General features: G+C 44.7%; 1 protein-coding gene across 4 annotated transcripts in view; it reads right to left on the reverse strand.

The window, feature by feature from the left end:
* Positions 1-6,940: 6,940 nt before the first annotated feature.
* Positions 6,941-20,657, reverse strand: part of PARD3B (par-3 family cell polarity regulator beta) — a gene marked incomplete at both ends in the record, with an annotated part of 1,045,674 nt that continues 1,031,957 nt past the window's right edge. For all 4 annotated transcript variants that reach the window (XM_080690300.1, XM_080690301.1, XM_080690302.1 and 1 more), the window contains one exon: positions 6,941-7,298. In XM_080690300.1, the coding sequence (XP_080546426.1) occupies positions 6,941-7,298 (358 nt within the window). The remainder of the gene's footprint in view (positions 7,299-20,657) is intronic.

Consider the following 20,657-nt stretch of genomic DNA (forward strand, 5'->3'; position numbering starts at 1 on the left):
TGTGTTGTAAGTACTCCCCAAAATGCTCATTTCAAGTTACCAACATGATATAATTGAATGTAGAGTTGGGAAGAAATGCATACATTTGCTTTTCTCTATATTCAAAATAATTCCATAAGATGTATAGCAGTTCCATTTCACAAAATGATACTAGAAAGATGTGTTTTGCCCAAGGTTACACAAGTAATCAGTGGTTGACAAGTAATCAGTGTTTTAAATCCATGTCTGCAAGTTTTCAAAGCCAACGTTCTTTCAACAAGACTGCTACTACCAGAAGAGTAATAGGGTCCGATCTCTCGGAAAACTTCCTCTGGCAGGAGTAGGGAATAAGGATTGGTGCTGTAGCATAAAAGATCTCTGGACAATTATATAAACAAATGGGCATGTCTAGATTCCAGTGAAATTTTATTTACAAAAGCAGGTGGTAGGCCTGTATCGTGGTGGGGAAGCAAAGCCAGAGGTGGGATAGCTCACCGATGGCTACTGAAGGGCTGGCTGAGAAAGGAGTCACCCTGAGCCTGGGCAGCCACGACATCAGGAAGCACGGGAAGATTTGACAGAGTGGCTGCACGGTGTTAGTCTTCCATCTCATCTATGGGCATGGGTTGGGTAGAGATATAAATGAAAATCCCAGGACATTTTCCGGGTTTCTAGTTGTGAACATGCAGTGCCATTGGCCAGGAAAGAGTTGTGAGGAATGGGATCTAGGACATTCTCATTAGGACATCCAATAGAAACATGGGGATGCATAAGCCCAGGAGATAGATCTGGGCTGCAGCAGTTAGTCTTGAGGTGGTTGCTAAATCCTTGGCTGTGGATGAGCTCAGGAATATGTTAAGGGCTGAGAATAAGCCAGAGGATCAAAGGAGCTTGGGAGAGGCATGGAGGGTAATCAGGTGAACCTCTGATAGATAAGGTAAGGGTGATCCCAGCACATGAGAGAAGTCAACAGTGTTGGATACTATTGTGGAGCCTTGACGGTGTGCTGGAATGCTACAATCCCACATTGGGAAAGAACTATTTTTCCAGCCACTATGAATATCTCTCAAAGATAGTCCCCAGCGGTCAGCCATATTTGGGGTTTGCCTCACCTGAAGAAAACTGCCTGATCTTAGATTTTTCCTCTTTTCAGGGGTAGCCCGTATTTGCTGGTCAACGCACCAGAATCAAGGCCCAAGTGACTCATCATAACTTGGGACAACCCTGAAGGATCATTGTTCTCCAGAGCCCCGGTGGGATTGGCTGAGGCCTACCTTGTGAGTGCCTTACAGTCCAGCCTCTTGGTTAGTCAGTTTTGTATCACTGTGACCAAAACACTTTATGAGACCAATTTAGAGGAGTAAGGATTTATTCGGCTCATAGTTTCTGAGTTCAGTCCATGGTAGACTGGTTCCGAGGCAGAAAACATCATGGTAGCAGGGCTTGGTGGGGTAAAGTGTTCCACTCATGGTAGCCTGAAGCAGAGAGGGGGCAGGGACCTATATAGTCCTTAAGGGCACATCCCAGTGACCTCCTCCAGCCATGCCCCACCTCTGAACCTTGTTGCATTGGAGCTCACAAGCACAACACACGAGCACAGGAGCTTTAGGGAGAACGTCCCAGTCCAAGCCATAACAGGCTTTCTCACTCACCAACCTTGCCGCCTTCACTCTTGTAGGTACCAAAGTCAATTGTACACTCCAGTAAACCTGCTTGAGAACCTCTGAGCCAGCGCCTGGTTCTCGGGGACCCCACTTGAGGTAGATGCTCCATCCTCTCGTCCTGTGCCCAGTTGTTGGTTTTGTTATTTTTATTTATTTTTGTGTGTTACTGGGGATGGAACCCAGTGGCATTCTACCTCCGAGCTACACCCCAGCCCTATTTTAATTAATTTATTTTTTGAAACAGGGTCTCACTGAGTTGCAAAGGGCTTCACTAAGTAGCTGAGGTTGTCCGTGAACTGCGATCCTCCTATCTCAGCCTCCCAAATGCTGGGATTACAAGCGTGCGCCACCACGCCCGGCTTTCAGCTGCTTTTTTGAATGTTTTTATGGAACTACTTAACCACCCAGTGTTGCAGTTCAAAGGTGAGCAGGCCCAAGCCCAGCTATTCATTCATCAGATCCTGAAACAAACCAGTGGTAGGGGAAAACCAAGACTCTGATGTCTTGCTGACTGAATAAAGCTTTATTTTAAATGCAAAATAAAACAAGAAAAATTTATATACTCATATATAACAGCATCCAAAATGTTTTCTGTGGTACAAATGAGATAATCTTTAAAAGTTTGTATAGAATTCACTCTCTCCCCCCATATGCCAAAATATGATTTCACATAATTTAAATGTAGGAACAGACTTGGTATCATAAAAGCACAGGAAACACTAGAAAAAGTGATGGTATAAACAACAGGTTTTGTTTTATGTCCTGGTAGTAAACAGCGCTGCAGATGGAACGAACATTTTTTGAAGAGCCGAGTCAGGAAATGGCTAGGAGAGTCTTTGGGGGTTGGTTCACTTCCCACTCTGAGCTCGGTACCCAAGCCCATCTTTAAAAGTCAGGTTGTATGTGATTTTATTACTATTTAAGGACATAAGGGAGAAAGAGATTCACTTAGAAGTTGTAGCTGTATGAAATTCTAGGCTTATTTTAGATGTCTAACTTTTTTTCCTCTTTTTTATCAGAAAGGTGACTTTGTAGGGATGTCTTATGGAGACTCCCTTTTCTGGCCTCATTTCTAAGTCAGATGAACTGAGAGTGCAGGGAAATACTACTATGGCTGTTTCTGAATCCAACTCCCTTCTGCCTAATTGCATGAAACCCAGACTTTCCGTTGCTCATGGACTCAGCGAGCAGTCGGGTGTCTACCCAATTTAACACGAGTTTGAAGGCTGTTCATTGTGGAACTCAGAATTGAATGCCAATAGGAAAATTACAGACACAAATTCCTTATGTACCAAACACTCCAGATCTCCCTACCCTCCTGAAATGCCTTGATGTTCCCCCAAAGAAAATGAAGACTGTGGTTACAGGTTAGGGGAAATATGTGCTTGTTATAGGCCCGCACTCTCTGCACACCAGGAAAGAGAGACATGAGCTTCCTGACCCTCCTAAAGTGGTCATGTGGGTTTCCTTCAGAAGACAGGTTTAATCCAAAAATTTCACAACACTTGAGAAGAGATAATGGATCATGTTTTATCTTATCTAGTTGGTAGTAAACATAAAGCCAGAGTGAAGTTTCAAATCCCCTCCGACAGGAAGCATGCCAGAGGGGCTTCCTCCATGGTGACAGTGGTTCCCTGGGTCCCTATATGCTCTTGATTATAAGATTTTTGCTCCATGCTATCCTGTGGGGTCAGCACATAGGTCCCTAAAATCCTAAGAATAGTGAGCTTTAGAATAACATTTTTCCAAACCAAAATTTGTTTACTACTCAATTATAATTTAAGAAAATGTTCCTGGTTTTGAACTCACTGTTCGCCCACATTTGATACTGTGTCATGGTCCAGTGGCCCAATGGATTAACGAATTGTTGTGTTTCTCTTGTGGAGGACTTGAGTTCTCCTACATCTACAGGTTTTTAATGGTCCGTTCCCTTCCATCTTTCTACTACTGATAAAAGGGAGAAAAATAGGGCCCCTCAAAATACCTAGCTACTTGAGTCCAGACACTTTGAGGGCAGAATGACGCAGCAGTCAGCCGTGAAGCTGAGCACGTGTGTGCGTGCTCACAGGTTTGTGGGTTGGTAACTACTCTATTCCAGGGGGCTAACTGGGTTCTGAGCTACCAGGAGACACCCAATTGAGTTTTCTCAAGGTTATCAATACACTGGGAGCTATTTCCTGCTCCTGGGCACCTACTGATTATAGCCTGGACTTTTAAGTACTCTAAAACACTGCTCAACTGAACATTGAGAAAGTCCCATAACCTCTGGGAGGTGGCCACTGGCGAGTTAGTACACAGGCATTTATAAAGCTTACATGTGAGTGGTTCTTAATTGTTGCTTGGCTTGATGGAGCCTCTGTCACAAATAGAATGTTAGTTTCTTTAGGGCAGGATTGAATGGAGCGTATGTTATACTTCAAGCAAGAAAAATGTTATAATCTAGTTTTTGTTCACTTTAATAGTACCTTCACATCACTGACTGCCCCTCAGGATTAACAACAATTTTATTGACTGTGTATACAATACAAAGCCATGCTTCGGAGCAGCTTACACTGAGCCTGTGTGTCAGAGGTGCTCTGTACCCGAGGTGGCCATGCTGGAGGTGAAAACATAGGCATTCTGACTACAGGGGCCACTTGTCCACGACAGAGTTCTGTCCATCCACTATCCGGGCTGCCCCTTAGTGGCCCAGGCATAACCAGGAGGAGGCTCTCCTGTGGGTATGTCCGGTGGTCTACAGAAATGTGATTATAGTGGAACATACTGATGAGTTAATATTTAATGCTTTAAAACAAGTTACATTTCCATCATTTTGCCATTTTCTTCTTTGCTTTAGTTCAATGGGAAGGCAACAAGCAGGACGCTGGCATGGGGACCCTGCGCTTTCCTGTACCACACCTTCAGGGAGCAGGGCCGCAGCCTCCGTGGACAAACTGCAGGTGAGCTAAAGCTGCCTGGTGTAAGACAGATGACAGAGGACAAAACTCGTCAGCAGTCTGTTTTTCCGAGGGTCACAGTGATTGTGGTTTAGAAAATGCTACCTCTTGAAGTCCAGCAAATAACACTGTTTAGCTCACAACCAGCAGTCACATTATTCTTGGTAAGAGATTTTTTTTTTTTTTTTTTTTGCAGGTCTGGGGATGGAACCCAGGGGCATTCGACCTCCAAGCTACACCCCCTGCCCTATTTTTTATTCTTTATTTTGAAACAGGGTCTAAGTTGCGGAGGGCCTCACTAAATAGCTGAGGCTGTCTGCGAACTATGATCCTCCGGTCTCAGCCTCCTGAATGCTGGGATTATAAGTGTGCGCCACCACGTCCAGCCAAGAGAACTCTATTTTAAATTAAAAAAAAAAAAAGACTAAACGGGGCCAGATGGATACTCTATGTATTCAATAATACTATCATTTATTAAGTCCTGTCAGAGCTATCCTATTCTCGGCTGAAATATGTCTAAATTGAACTCAAGACTTTTTGGGGGGAAGGAATGAAGAAGGAATGGGAAAAGGCTTAAAGTATTTTAACAGTCGCTGAACATTTCAAATGGTTGTTCCCTGTTTTTGCTGCTTCTCAGTCTTTTGCTTGTGTTCTCACTTGGGTCAGGTTGTGAGTTTCAGGTATTTTGTTTTTTGTAGAAAATTGCTGTAAAGCTCAAAAGAAACTGGGACGCACTTGAGCACTTTAGAGGGTGGGTATTCTGCTTTTTTTCTTTTTCTTTAGTTGCAGTACTAAGGGTCAAACCTGGGGTACTCAACCAATGAGATACATCTCCAGCCCTTTAATTTTTTTCTTAATTCGAGACAGTCTTGTTAACTTGCTGAGGCTGCCCTTGAACTTGCCACCCTCCTTCCTCAGCCTCCTGAGTTGCTGGGATTATAGGTGTGTGCCACTGCCCAGGCAGGGTTTCAGCTTTTGGAAGCCATAAGACCTTCCCCATGCCCTGACTTTTGTTAATGAAACGTAGCGGAAGCAGACTGATTTCATCTTATGCCTTTTCTTCCTTCCCTTCCTCTCTCTTCCCTCATCAAACTTTCCAGAAAACACTTTTATCTCCTGTTCTCCGTATTGGAAAACACATGTATTTGGACATGCACACACGTGCGTGCACACATGTGTAAACACACACACACACACACACACACACACACACACCATCACTCACTTCCATCTACTCCCTGCTGGTGCTCAATGTCCGACAGCCACAGTCAGCTGTTCCCTGTCCCTGAGTGTAGACAGGTTTTGCTTGGCACTGAGTCTGGACTGGCATGCCTAAGGCAAGGCTTGTGGTGAGATCTAACCAGAAGCCCCTCTTTTTTTTTTTTCTCCAAATGCACTCTAGCTCTTAAATGAGAAACTTAAAATAGAGGCCTCAGTTTAAATAATTACAGACGGGAGATCTGAGGATGATCCTGAAACCAGCTGTCTCTAAGCTACTGTGCCTGGGACATGGGTGGAAGGAAGGCTGGGACCCTGGGGGTGTCACCCCTCCTGGCCTACTCCCTGTGGTCCCTGGAATATATTCCTTCTGGAAGCTCTGACTAGCTTTGCACATTTTCCCAGGACACTAATACTGCATTCACGTTTTATTGACTTTTATATCAAAAGCAAGGAAGCATGTGAAATGTTCATATCAGATGAGCGGAATCGGGAACCTGAGAAAGACCATAAATAAAAAAAAAAAATGCAGTCTTCCTTTGGGTATAAAAAATTTCCAGGAGCTCACTAGTTATGTCTGCTGTTGCTTTTTTTCTCAACAGAAAAAAAAAATTATACTTACTACGATGCCCATGACTGCGGCCTTTCTACTCTGCCACGTTTGGGCTTCATAGCTCCCATGAGGGACTGAGGCCCAGATTCTGCAGAGACCACCTGTGTGCTACCAACCGTGTGTGTGTGTGTGTGTGTGTGTGTGTGTGTGTGTGTACACGCACATGTGTGTGCATGGGCCCTGGCAATAGTCTGCCTGGTCTAGGAGGCTTTGTATGCTGTATCTCCACCATTCATTGCCTGCTCAGTTACCATCTCCACCGAGCTGGCCAATTCTGAAAGCCTTTCAAGTATTAGTAAATATTGTTTTCATGACCCCATCCTTCCTCTCCTTTTCCACCTGCCCCTCCCTCGTACAACCTGCTCCTCCTTTCCTCCTCTCATTGGCAGCCAAGGGTGGCAGCCTCAGCGAGGCAGAGCTCAGCTGCACATGGAGGACTCTTAGTGGGAAGAAGGCCTTGAGGTCCAGGAGGGCGAAGGTGGCCTCAGATGTCTTCCTTGCAGGCCTGTGCTCCTCTCCGCCGTGTTCAGCTATACAGCTGCAGTCATGGGGTTCTTCTGCCTGGGATCCTGGGGCCGGCAGGGGTACTGATCTGGGCTCCTCCCTCGGAGCCCTGCCCTGCTCATCTCCTGGTAGGCTGGCACTCTCTGGTGCTGAGGAGGGGACGGTGGGACATCTTGTCGGAAAGGTCCTTTGTGCTGGGGGGCAGGCGGGGGTGGGTAGTACTGAGGATAGTGGAGATCCGCTACCCGCAGATCTGGGGTGCGGGGATAGCTTCCTTTGGGAGGGTGCCCGGGATGAGCCCCCGGGTAGTATGGAAGCTCTCTTTCCTTGTAGAGCCCTCGAGGTGCTCCTGGCAGATAGTCGGCAGGGTCCGCTGGTCCTCCCCTGGGAAGAGAAGAGAGACAGGTCAGCAGGACCAAAGCCCGTGTTCCTCAGCCCTTTGCAGGTGCCTGGCTGTGGGCCAAGTCTGGCCAATGGGCTGTGAGCAGAAGCAACAGGCCACTTAAAACAGGAGCGAGGACCTTCGTTCCTTCTCTTCCTCCTGTTCACCACTGGAGTAGCCATCTCGGCCTTCCAAGGGATGGCCATGTGCTAAGAAGGCAGAGTAGCCAGAAGGGAGGAGCCCGGGTGGCCCACACACGGGGACGCAATACACCTTCTTTGTTTACCTCTTCTGCGGGCCTTTCTGACTGGCCGAGCTAGTCCTAAATGAGGCGATGAGTTTGTCTCTCTTAAGTCTGGGGTCGCTAGACTCCTTCCCCTCTGACTGGGAGCCCGTGCTAGATAAGGCACAGGTTTACCTGGAGCCACACTGTTAACAGCAGCTGCATACCTGGGGGTTCATCCACTGCAGTTTGCTTTCCTCTCTGGTGAGTTCCTGTGCCCTGCACGTACTTTGCTTCTGGATCTGGGAGGTGCTCTTTCAAGGGCTGTGCTCTTGGCCCAACTCTGGGTGGCTTCTGTCACACCCCTCTGTGGACGGGTGTGTCCTCCTCTCTATAGTTCCTAGAAAAAGTCCCAACTCAGGGCTGGGAGCTGCCCACCCAGAACTCTGACATGAATACCCCCAAAAGTCAAGAAGCACCAGCAGGCCAGGAGCAGAGTGGGGACAGTCAGGCCTGCTCTGAGGGGCCCTGTGGAATGCACAGGCGCACTGGATGGTCCAGGGCAAGAACAAGCTGACAGGAAGTGACCCAGCCTGCATCCTTCTGACAACATGCGTCTTTGGATGGATCCATTTGCCGTAACAGAAGCCATGTGTGGCTAGACAAGGTGCAGGTGCTGGCATCGTCCAGCCTGGGATTAAACCTGGCCTTCTGGGTGCAACTCCCAAAGCCCCATAAACCCTTCCCCTGGGCACACGGCACACTTCCTCTTCTCACCACTCCCCCTTTGAAGATTTTTTTTTTTTTTTTAAGAAAAACAGCAACTATTGTAATGAACGAGAAGCTCTCCAATGTCATAGTACAGACTGCTAGGACACTTGAAAGAAATAGCAGGGCTGTAAGAACACGGTGTCCGTGGTTAATCAGGCACTATCAGTGAAGGTCAGAATCACCCTGTAATCTGCGGAGCTGGACGTTAAGACAGCCCTGTATGTTCCCCAAATCAATGCAGATCTGGCAAGCTCCGAGCTCAGCTCACCCGCACAGGGGCCCAGGAACACATCCACAAGAAGGAATGAAAGAATTCTCCTTCCACTTTTTTTTGTTTTGCATCTTAATTTGGCTATGGATAATAATAATGAAAGATAGATCCTTGAGCTCGGTAATTTAGTTGGTGAGAGTTTTCAGATAAAAACATTAAATTGTTTGCGTACAAGTTATTAGGGCATCAGCTGCTATTGTTCAGTGCAGTTTGCTTTGCTCCATTTTAAATTGCCCATGACAAATAGGCCGCAGATGCATCATCTGTCACTCCAGCCCGGGATATAAAAAGGATCCAGGCTTCACCTTTCCTTTCCTTGAGAATTTCATTTCTTTGATTTAGAAAACTTCCAGCACGCCTTGTATCTTTTATCGGGAGACATTTTAAAGTCCCCCTACCCCGCCTCCACCACCATGTTCATTGCTGTTTCCTTTTGGCTCACATTGTAGATTTCAGAAACACTTTTTAAAAAAAATCATCCTTAACCTGTGCGTTCTCTCAAAACCTACCAAAGGTTTTTCTCTGCATGAAGTGAAACATGTGGATTTTCTGCACTAGCTTGAAGCCCTTAAGATAAATCACTGACATTTGTAACACGCAAATATTATCTACCTTAAAACGAACACAGAGCCAGCGCTCCCTCCGGACTCTCCTAGCATGAGCATTTCCTGTTTAAAAGGGGAAGGGGGAAAGGAGGAATTCCAGGCCTTGGACTTTTAGGGTCCTGTTTTCTCCTTGGAGACTTTTCTCTTTTAAAACAAGAGCATTATAGAAGACAGACGCGCCTCGTGCTTTTTTTTTTTTTAATTTTTAGAGAGACAAGCCAGATCCAGGGGTGAGGAGTGAAGCCACCCGAGTGGCTCTGAGGCCACGCAGGCAGGATGCTGGGTCGCTATCTGTCTCCACACCGCGCCCCTCCTCAGGTCCGACTCCCCCTCACAGGACAGAGAGCTTCCCCCAGCAGAGGGCGACCCCAAGATCATGCTGGGGTCTCAGGTGGCTTCTTCTGAGGGAAGACTTTGTGTCTGGGAGTTTGCTTCCATGTGGCAGAAACCAAGTGAGGTAGCTGCTCTTTGTCAAGAAAGGGAACCACGGAGATTCTTTTTCTGTAGAACTTCTCACCACAGTTATCGTGTTTTGAGTTTTTCAGATAGAAGAAAAACAATGAGTTGGCCTATAAAACACTGTTTAAGGCCTTAAGGCTTAAAGAGAGCTAGAAGAATTTTGTCTGTCTTGGTGTGTGTGTGTGTGTGTGTGTGTGTGTGTGTGTGTGTGTGTGTGTTGTTCATAATAACGCTTTTGCTCAGAAGTGAGTATGGTCTACAGAGTTTTGCAGAACTTTTAAGTTCTCATATGCATATGTGTGTGTGTGTGTGTGTGTGTGTGTGTGTGTGTGTGTTCCTGTGTGCCTACAGGAACACATATACATATTTAAAAGGATATTTCTTTGAGTTTAGGAGAATTTAATTTTTTATTATAAATATTAACTCATAGCTGAGTGTGGTGGCACACACCTGTAATCCCAGTGCTCAGGAGGTTAAGGCAAGAGGATTGCAGGCTCAAGGCCAGTGGGTAGTAACTTAGTGAAACTGTTTCAAAATAAAAAAATAAAATAAAATAGTGCTGTGGGTATAGCTCAGTAATAGAACACTCCTGGGTTCAAATCCTAGTACTAGCCGGGCGTGGGGGTGCACGCTTGTAATCCCCGTGCTTGGGAGGCGGAGACAGGAGGATCGCGCAGGTTCGAAGCCAGCCACGCCGGTTTAAGAGACCCTGTTTCCAAAAATTAAAAAGTATAAAATAGGTCTGGGAGTGTAGCAGGAAAAAGAAGGGCTTCCAGAAACCCCAGTACCACCAAAAACAAAACAAAACAAAACAAAAAACCCAAAAAACAATTTAGTACTACACATGCACACATGTATTAACTCATATTATTGCATGATTTACTGAGTTTCACTGTGGCCTTTCCATGTATAACATGTTTAGTTATATCCATTCTCCCTACTATCCTCTTTTACTATCTTCCTTCCCACTTCCCAGTCCCTTTCCCTTCTCTCTCTCTCTCTCTCTCTCTCTCTCTCTCTCTCTCTTTTTTTTTTAGTTTTCACATACGAGAAAAAACATATTTGTCTTATTTTGCTTAACAGGATGATCTCTAGTTCCATCCATTTTCCTGAAAATGACATAATTTTATTCTTCTTTATGGCTGAATAATATTTCATTATGTATATATGCCTATATATGTCTATATATGTGTGCCACATTTTCAAAGAAAAAAATTTAAACAGGAGAAAGAAATCCCCCATTATTAACTACAGAACTTGATAAATGAAGAAGAGGAAACTGGGATTTTGATTTATTACTCTTGACTCCCCTCTTCTTCTTATTTTTCTTTTTGCAGTACTGGGGATTGACGCCAGGGACATTCTACCTCTGACATACACCCCCAGCCCTATTTTTTATTCTTTTATTTTGAAACAAGGTCTTACTAAGTTGTGAAGGGCCTAAGTTGCTGAGGCTGGTCATGAACTTGTGATCCTCCAGTCTCAGCCTCCCAAGTACTGGGATTACAAGCATGCGCCACCACACCCAGCTTTGACTTTCCCTTTTGATAGTCTTTTTACCCATGTGAGATTTAGCATTCGTAGGAAAGCACAAAGTCTGTTCCGGGGCCTGTGCAACGCTCAGCTCAGTGGCTGTGCTGCGTGCTGTGAGCCAGGCTGAGAACCCAGGGCAGCTCCAGCGGAGACTCAGATCAACACAGGACCCGAGAAGCAAATATAACAGGACTCAAAGACCCCTCATCTTTCATGTTACCTTATGAGTCTTGCTTGTATGTTATCATTTTTCTTTTTTTAAAAAAGTCCCATCTAAAATCTCACACAGAAACTATATTTACTTGAGAAAAAAAAAAGGAAATGAACCTGTATTTGTTTTCTTTACAGCTCTTGAGGGAACTGTCATGGAAATGCCTATCTGTTTAAATTTTTGTTTAATTTCTGAATAGGCTCATTTGTAGAAGCCAGAAGGATTCAGTTGGCTTGGAAAGAAATGCTCATAGAAATTATCTCAGGCATATAGTTGTTTTTTTTTTTTTTTGTGGTACTGGGGTTCCTGGAAGCCCTTCTACCTCCAGGCTACACTCCCAGACCTATATTTATATTTTTATTTGGAAACAGGGTCTCTTAAGCCAGCGCGGCTGGCTTCGAACCTGCCCGATCCTCCTGTCTCTGCCTCCCAAGCGTGGGGATTACAAGCATGCCCACCACGCCCAGCAGGCATATAGTTTTTAATCACGTAGATACAGGCAATAATGAATGGTAACCATAGGTCCAAGCATGAAGAAGCTATAGGTTATTTACATGTAAAGAAACAACAGAGCTTATTTTCTTTACATGAAGTTTTCCCCCTTTTGCCGTCTTAGTTTGCCACTATTTTTCATGAATCGAGAACTGAACTGGGAATCGGAGGTTAAGCTGTTAGTTAGCCATTGTCTGGGTATTGTCAATTGATCATCTTCATTTTATGGAAGGATGAAAGACATACTCCTACATTTGCTAATACAATTGCGCTTGGAAAGAATCACTGGCGGATCTTTTAGTGGGAATGAGGGAGCTATAGTCACAGGAGTAGAAGAAGGGGTGTGAGCAATTCTCAATCCTCCCATTTCTGCTGCAAAGAAAATACCTGTTCACTGTTCTCGCTACATTCCATGGTCCTCACCTCACCTGTCCTGTGCCCTCATGGGTCTGTGTGACTGTCCGATCACACCGGAGGAAAGCGCCAAGTTTCATGTGTCCTTGATGCTCCACATAGGGCTCTGTATACACCAGTGCTTCATACGTGCACTTTGAATTTGTTCAAGAGAAAGCCCACAAACATCTACAGTAATCACAGAAGGTTAGATGCGGGGAGGGAGTAGAATGAGGAGAAAGTAAACATGGGAGCTAGAGATAAACGATGGAGCAAGGCTGGTTTCTAATTTTTTCAAAGGAAAGAAGGCTGGGAAATAGTGGCCCGAGTAGGGGGGATTGGGTTGGATTGGGTCCAATATAGAAAGAGCATGCACTTGGTTAGGGTGGAGGTTATTTGTCTCGTTTATCAAGAACAAGGTTATAATGTCTTATCTCTGTTGCCTTGCAGAATACTTAAAACATAGTAGATGCCCAAATAAATCGTGGTCTGAAATTTAATTGCCTTGAGTTACCAGGGAGGTCAGCATGACTAACTGGTGCTTAGAGAATTGAGGGCTATCTTGACTCAAAATTAAATATCAACTGGGTTTACTATGTGCAGGTTAGGTGTGTTGATTCGTGAATCAGTTAAGGACTATTTTTATGATGTTTCAGCAAAGAAGTTTCATTTTTTTTCTTCTGTCATAAACACAGTGATCCAGGAAAATCTTAACGTAGGTGTTTCAAAATACAGTACAGTCAAGGGCTTCACATAAAAGCCCTTAGGGAGAATGAGATACTCATGTATGAGCTACAGTGCCAGGTCCTGAGCTGGAGCATTGATGAACACAAATCAGAGATGAAGGTGGTGTCCGGCTCCTCTCAGTCCCAGCGCCAGCCTACCTCTGCTCCGGGAGAGTATACATGATGGATGGCTCTCATATAAGCCACACGTGCCCCTGAGAGGCAGAAACTAGGATTATGCAAACTTGTCCACCGCCTGCGATAGCTCAACGCCCTTTCTTCCCACTCACAAGAGAACAAGGGAATTCGTGTGAGTGGGAGCCGCATAATTGAGGGGGGAAACTTGAGTCTGCTATGATTTATTAAAAGAAATACCGGTAAGCTTCAGTTCTTCATGTATCACTGATGAATCTTTGCAATACTGAGCTCATCAGGATGCGCCCACCCATCTTGAGGTTACTTTAAGAACCACGGCTACATCTCATCTTTTAGGAGGAGGAAGGATAGATAAAGCTGGAGAGTCACAGAGGAAAAACATGACCACGATAGAGACACGTCAGTGAAGGGAGGTCAGCAGGTAAAGAAAGGTTTGCAGTAGAGAGTTCGAAAACCATACAGAATTTCTGAGCAATAGTGAGTACGCTCAGCTTACTTAGGCAGAAACATTAGATTTTTCTAGTTTTAGAAAGGCATCCAAAGGGCAAAATCTCCTTTCTCTTATTTATTTTTTGTAAAATACCATGTGTGTGCTATCAGCAGCCAAAAGAAAGGTTTTTTTTTTTTTTTTTGGTTTAACTTTCAAACTTCCAAGGTAGCTTTTGTGGGTTTCCTTTTTTGGTGATAATTGACTGTGACCAAATTTGGGGTTGGAATGGGAAGAAGTAACATGATATAAAACTCCTGGTGCTTAGAGAAGCACTGGGGCCCGGTGGCAGAAGGAGGGCATCCAGCATGCCATAGTCTTCTCAAACACGCCACGCAAGTGTCTAGTGGCTGTGCTGGTCTCAGTCTTTTTCTCTGGTGTTTCTACAAATAGTGCAAAGCTTAAAAAAAAATCAGTACAAACTGATACGTTCACAAGCGCTTGGGCTGCCTGTGCTCTGTGGCCTGAGATGGTTTTAGACTTTGTTTAGAATTCCTTCTGTGTCAAGTTTCCAGTTACAAGGCTCCATCCTTGGTCCAGGCACGACTGTGGATGCCAGGATTAGTAGAGTCCTCCACCATGAATATTACATAGCTTTGGTTTCAGTAGATTTTACAGAATCGTAAAATATAATGACCATTTGATAGCCCATGTTATAGAAATGATTACAGGAAAAAAAAAATCCCACTTTCATCACTCACATAGCCGCTGCCTTATGAGGAGAGGCCCTTGCTCTTTACAAAGCCCTGGAATGAGAGGACAGTGCAAGGGCCCCCGCGCGGGGCCCTTGTTAAAACCAACAACATGTTTGCAAAGAAAATGAGGGAGAAAGGAAAACAACTGAGTGCTCAGAAGACAGTTCTAAAGCAGTTTAAACAAATGTGATCTGACCACCTCCACTGGATTCCACCGCCGGTTGTTTTCAACAGTGACCACAAGCATAAGAATTTGGTTACTAACCAACTGCGTGTGCAATGCGTTTCAGGTTCTACATAACAGTTTGGCATACACTACCTGGAAAATGGCCCTTAAGAGTGTTTCATGCTGTGGATGGTGGGAAGCACTCCCTAAAAATGGCCCTGCTAAAATAATTTCCTTTATGAAGGGCGAGAGGTTGCTACAGTGGGTGCTGGGGAAAATGAGAAGGCCAAGCATGAGAGCATGTGTAGAGAAGGAAATCGTATGGAAATCAGAAGCTGTCCTGCCTGGCTGCATAAAACAGCCAGAAACCCACTGGAGGAACACCTCCACGTAATTACCCGAGGGTCTTTTTAACCAAAGAAGAGGTTTCGTTTAAAGAGAATGGTAACCAAAGGAAATAAATTATTGAAACTGGATAGGTGACTTAAATCATCTCTCTCTTTCTACTGCAGCACCCATCCTAGAATTTCAATACTTAAACATGGTGAATTTTTGTCTACTTGTCATGCAGGCCATGAGGGTTCCCTTTCAAGGGCAGACTTGGGGGTCAACAGGTTGCAAAGCCTAGGGTCCTGAATTCCAAAGGCTCTTCCCCTGCCCCCGAGGAGAAGCATGCAAATTTCCTGCCACCATAGAACATTCTAGAGGCAAGTAGGTTGTTGTTAAGGGCTGCTTTTCCCTGATCTATCTTAGATTATGGACATAATATATAAAATATACAGTAATATATAATCAAAATATGATATTATATAATATTATAATATATATAGTATATAATTAATTATAATGTGTTATACACAATAAATATAATCTAAAATAAATATATTATGTTGGGGTCTGCTTAACTGCCTGACAGAACTTCCGATGAATCAGCTACATGTAGCGTTGAGCGCAGGTCTGCACAACCACCTGAACTTCCGATGAATGAATCTGCAACATGTAGCGCCAAGCGGATATAGAGGGCGTAACTACTCCCCTTGCCCCTGCTAGCCCAATTTGGTAATGTTGAGCCTTATTGGCTCAAATAATGCTTCCATGCTCATGAACCCCTCGTGCATTGGACAATGATTGGCTGCAAGTTATGTGCTTTACACATGCAAGGGTGACCTTTAGCTTGATAGGTTAGAATAGTTTCCTGTTGGAAATCCCCCTTGCGTTTTTTTGCTTTAAATTGGGTTGCCTGAGAGAAATAAACGAGATCCTGACTCCTGGCTAGTGTGTTTCTGTTCTGGCTGTTGGCACTCATTTTCTTCTCAGCCCCACTGCTGACGGGCTGGACCCGTCAATATTAGAGAAGGGGAGAGAGACTGTATATGTGTGTGTGTGTGTGTGTGAGTGTGTGTGTGTGTAGCCATTTTGGAGAAGACATTCATATATGTGCCACATTTTTATCCCCTTCTATTACTTCTAAATTCATATAATAAAAGAAATTATATATCACTACCCCTTTCTCCTCTCACTAATCCCAAAGCCTAAGGATTTTATATAAGCTGCCTATCACCAGATCACTAGAATTCCTTCTCACTAAGGCCAAGGAGCCCAGGGAAGGAGTCTTAAATATTTCCACCTGATTGTGTACGTCGGGTCTGTGTGTATGTGGGGGAAAGGCTTCCATATCATGATCTAAAACACAGGAAATTCTGGCACCGCAAACGTCTTACTCTGAAATTCAGTAGCAGAAATGTAAGTGCTGGGAGGATGCCACTGCACTCGATGGGCACAGTAATGAGCTTTGCAAACGTTGCATCTAGAACTGCAAAGATTTAAAGCAAGCTGAGCATAGTAGCTCTTTCTCTAATGCCTGCAGCAAGCTAAGTTCCATCCTAAGCATCCTCTCCATGTTTAACATATTTATTTCTTGTAGCAACACTCGAAGGCAGGTTCCATTATTATTATTATTATTATTTTGGTGGTACTGGGGCTCCTGGAAGCCCTTCTACCTCTGGGCTACACTCCCAGACCTATTTTTTACATTTTCATTTTGGAAACAGGGTCTCCTAAACCAGCGCGCGCTGCTGGCTTTGAACCTGCGCGATCCTCCTGTCTCGGCCTCCCAAGCGCGGGGATTACAAGCGTGCGCCACCACGCCCGGCGGCAGGTTCCATTATTATCCCTGGTTTGCAGATGAGGAAACTGAGGAACAGAGAGGTTAAATAACTTGAGCCAAAGACACATAGGAATGGGAGGGCAGACGGATCCAAAGGCCTCGTGCCGAGGCACTCAGCTAGACTGCAGCTTCCCGCCTCACTAACTTCTCACCTGCTCACGATGTGCCCACTGGTACAGGTTGAAAAATGGTTTATATTTGGAAACACATTAAAAAAAAAAAGAATTCAATGGGTGAAAGGATGTCCCCTGACCCCATAGGTGCTCTGGCTTTCAGAAACCCAGGGAGCTGAAACCGCTGATCTCGCTGGTAGAACTCCAAAGAGTACAGAGAGAATACCCCGCGGGAGACCTCATACTGCCCTTCCCAAGGCCAAACAGTTTCCTTCTATGAAAATCTAAACAGGTATGTGTGCAGTCCCATTTGTAAGGCCTTGTGTTCAAGGTCCAATACCTTGAATGCTGTTGTCATTGATAATCTAGGGAAGCCCGGTGAGGCGGTGCACACTGTAATCCCATTACTTGGGAAGCTGGGACAGGAACATCATAGTTTTGAGATCAGCTTCAGCAATTTAGTAAGACCCTTTGTCAAAATAAAAAATTAAAAGGGTTGGGGGTGTCTGTAAATTTTTTTTTTTAAAAAGGGGGATTCTGGGGCTCCAAATGCAAAGGCCATCTGGTCCGAAGGCGCCTCGGAACACACCTTTCTCACCAGATCCCAGAGGATTCTTTTTTTATGTGTGTGGTAATGGGGCTTGAACCCAGGGGCACTCTACCTCCAAGATATACCCTTAGCTCTATATTTTATTTTTATAATAAAAATAAAACAGGGTCTCTCTAGGTCACTGAGAGTCTCACTACTTGCTGAGGTTGTCCTGCGGTCCTTCTGTTTTAGCCTCCCAAGTACTGGGATTACAAGAGTGCTCCACCACATCCGGCTCCAGAGGATTCTGATGCAGATGGAGCTGACACCATGCTCCCAGGAGTACTACTGTGGCCTTGGAAGGGCTTCCAAGGCTCCCTCTGGGAGGGCAAAGACATTTTAACACAGTCAGCCTGCCAGGAACCTAAACGCCTCTCTTGTCTCCACTTCAGCCACATGTCAGTTTCTATCAAATATTCTCTGAACTATTTGAGGGCTGTCCATCCTCATCGAGGTGGTTTTATTTTAGGTTCAAACATGTTTTTCTCTGGACCACAACAGCAATAGACTATGAGGACTTGCAGACGGGAGGCGACATTGTGGGTCAGTATCTCAAAAGAACAGTTCAACACTCCGGGCATGGTGGCGCACGCTTGTAATCCCCGCACTTGGGAGGCGGAGACAGGAGGATCACGCAGGTTGGAAGTCAGCCATGCTGGTTTAGGAGACCCTGTTTCCAAATACAAATATAAAATAGGTCTGGGAGTGTAGCCCGGAGGTAGAAGAAGGGCTTCCAGGAAGCCCAGTACCACCAAAAAAAAAAAAAAAAAAAAAAAAAAAGAACAGTTCAACAGCGCAGCACTGTGGAATGAGCGTAGTCTGAAGGACAGTGGGATTTTATAACATCTATCCGGATGCCACCAACTTGGAAGCAATTTGGAGCACATTATATGCTCAAATGAAAACATAGCATGGCTTCTACAGATAGCTGAGTTCAGTCTTCTTGGGGTTCTGTGGGACACTGACAGTTTTGGGGTGCAATGTTCTCAAATTTAAGTTTCAACAACGTATATGGTCAGAGAGTTTCATGTGCCTTAATGTGTAATCTGCTATTGCCTTTTAAAAACATCTGCTGATCGTTCTCCCTAAATTAGTAAGACAAAGTAAGAGGTGTGTAACATATTTCATGGACCTCTGAGTTCACCTTCTGTCTTAAGAAGTGAACATGTTAGTAGTGTAATTGGAATAAGATAGTTGAGAGGTAAATGGCTCAAGGGCGAGTGTAAAAACAGGTGTGCTGGGTTCACTTCTGGGTAGCAACGATTTGATGTCAGCGTCTCTGGGTCCTGACTCCATCTCATCTTCCTGTAGGCTTCCCCTGTTAATGGCTCCCCTCATCCTTTTGTCAACAGTGATTGCAGCTTCTTGGTCCCACCCTCATTTAGAGAGGCAGGACATCAAAGGAGGCACAGCCTGGCTGAGAGTGTCATCTGAGAGGGCTTTGGGTTTTGATAGCCTATTCTGCCACAAACATGGTTGGGTGAATTGGGCATTATCATTATTATTATTATTATTATTATTATTACTATTATTATTATTATTTGTGGTACTAAGGATAGAACCCAGGGGAAATCTACCTCTGAGCTGTACTCCCCAGCTCCATTTTATTTCTTACTTCGAAACAGGGTCTCACTAAGTAGCTGAATGCCTTGCTAAATCGCTGAGGCTGGCTTCAAACCTATGATCCTTTTATCTCAGCCTCCCAAGTACCAGGATTACAGGTGTGCACTATGACACCTGGCTTGAGGATAATTATTCTAAAGGTGCCACTGATCCCCACCACTAAGGCAATGGACCCATTTTCCTATTTCTACTAGAAAATAAAAGGAAGCACTTTTGGCCTTTTTCTATTGATTTTGATGCAGCATCTAAGCATCTCATGATAATTTTCACTAAAGTGTGGAGGGCAACTGTCAGCTTCATCACCTATTGGTGCTAAGGAGGTACTGAGGCCACAGATGGGGCCCCGTGGGCACACCCAAGGCTGAGCGGCTGGCCTCACTCAGCGCCCTCACCCTGAATCCAGCATATTTTTCTGCAGCCTGCTTTGGTGATAGCATCAGCATGAGGGATTCTATAGAATACCACGTTCTATTCAGCTTTAATTTTTGCAGATGAAATGGATTTACAGCACAAAGGTTGCTGAACTATACTGTTGGGATGATTTTCAACAAAGAATAAAGGTTATTAAGGAATTCATAGGTGCCCATGACTTGCACTGGGCTTCCCGATCCTTCCTGGCTGTCTCCGTCCTCTGGCTGATCATTGTATGGCTGGTAAAGACTGGTTATTAATGTCATTACCAACCTTTTACTTTCAAATCTTCTTTTATTGAAATTAGAGCACTCTTTGTCATCTCTCCTTCTGCTGTAATACAGCCTGTCAGCCAAGCTTCTTCCGGTCCCAAGCTTGTCTTTGATGCTGGTAAAAATGGGGCAGCAAGCAAATCAAGGCTTAGAACAGCTCGAACTGATTGATAGCCTGTGAAATTACCCACTGCCATCATTACTTCTTTTTTGTCTCAAATGTTCTTGGATAGTTACTTACTGTCCTGAGGCTTTCCACAATCCATCCCCCCCCATGCCCCACCACCGACCCCTTTAGCAAACTAATATGTAGGTCCAGAGCCATTGATGAGTGCTTTTAAAAAAGAGAGAGCAAGACCAGCTTTTATTGTGAGCAAGCTTTCTCAGATGTTATTTCATCCTACATTTGTTCTCTGACTCCCTGATTTATTGATTTATTCCTTGAACAATTTGAAGAAAACTGAAAATCCACCCTCTCTTCTGTGTCTTTGAGAGCCGCTTCTCTCACCCACGCTGGGTGCGGGTGTTTACACCCATACAAGCGCATCCTCCTTCCGTTCCCTTAGCGCAGCTGCGACCTCAATTCTTGAAATCAGTCATGAAGCTGCGGCTTTAATAATTTAAATAAAACTTATTGTCAAAAAGCAAATATTTACAAGTATGAGTCATCTAATTTAAAGGAATTAATTAAAAGTAAATGCTGAAGTGGTTTAAAAGTAAAGAGCCATTAGCAAATAAAATGTTATTTACCATTTGCCCCATGCCAGCTTGTTTTTGAGCTTTGGAGAGATGGAATTCTAAACTCTCCCTTTGCTTTTGTGGCTCTTAGGCTTCCAAATCTGCCCACCTGTGTGGGCCCTGGATTTCCTGTGCCCTGCGGCATGGGCCCGTGCCCTCGGGTCTGAGGGAGTTTGGGATGCATTAGGTGTAGTAGGGACAGCGTGTGACTTCGGCAGAAAATGGGGCAGAACTGTGCAAGGTCAACTGCACTCACTGCAT

Source organism: Muscardinus avellanarius (genome assembly GCF_963383645.1).
Source record: "Muscardinus avellanarius genome assembly, chromosome: 2".
NCBI classification, from domain to species: Eukaryota; Metazoa; Chordata; class Mammalia; order Rodentia; family Gliridae; genus Muscardinus; species Muscardinus avellanarius.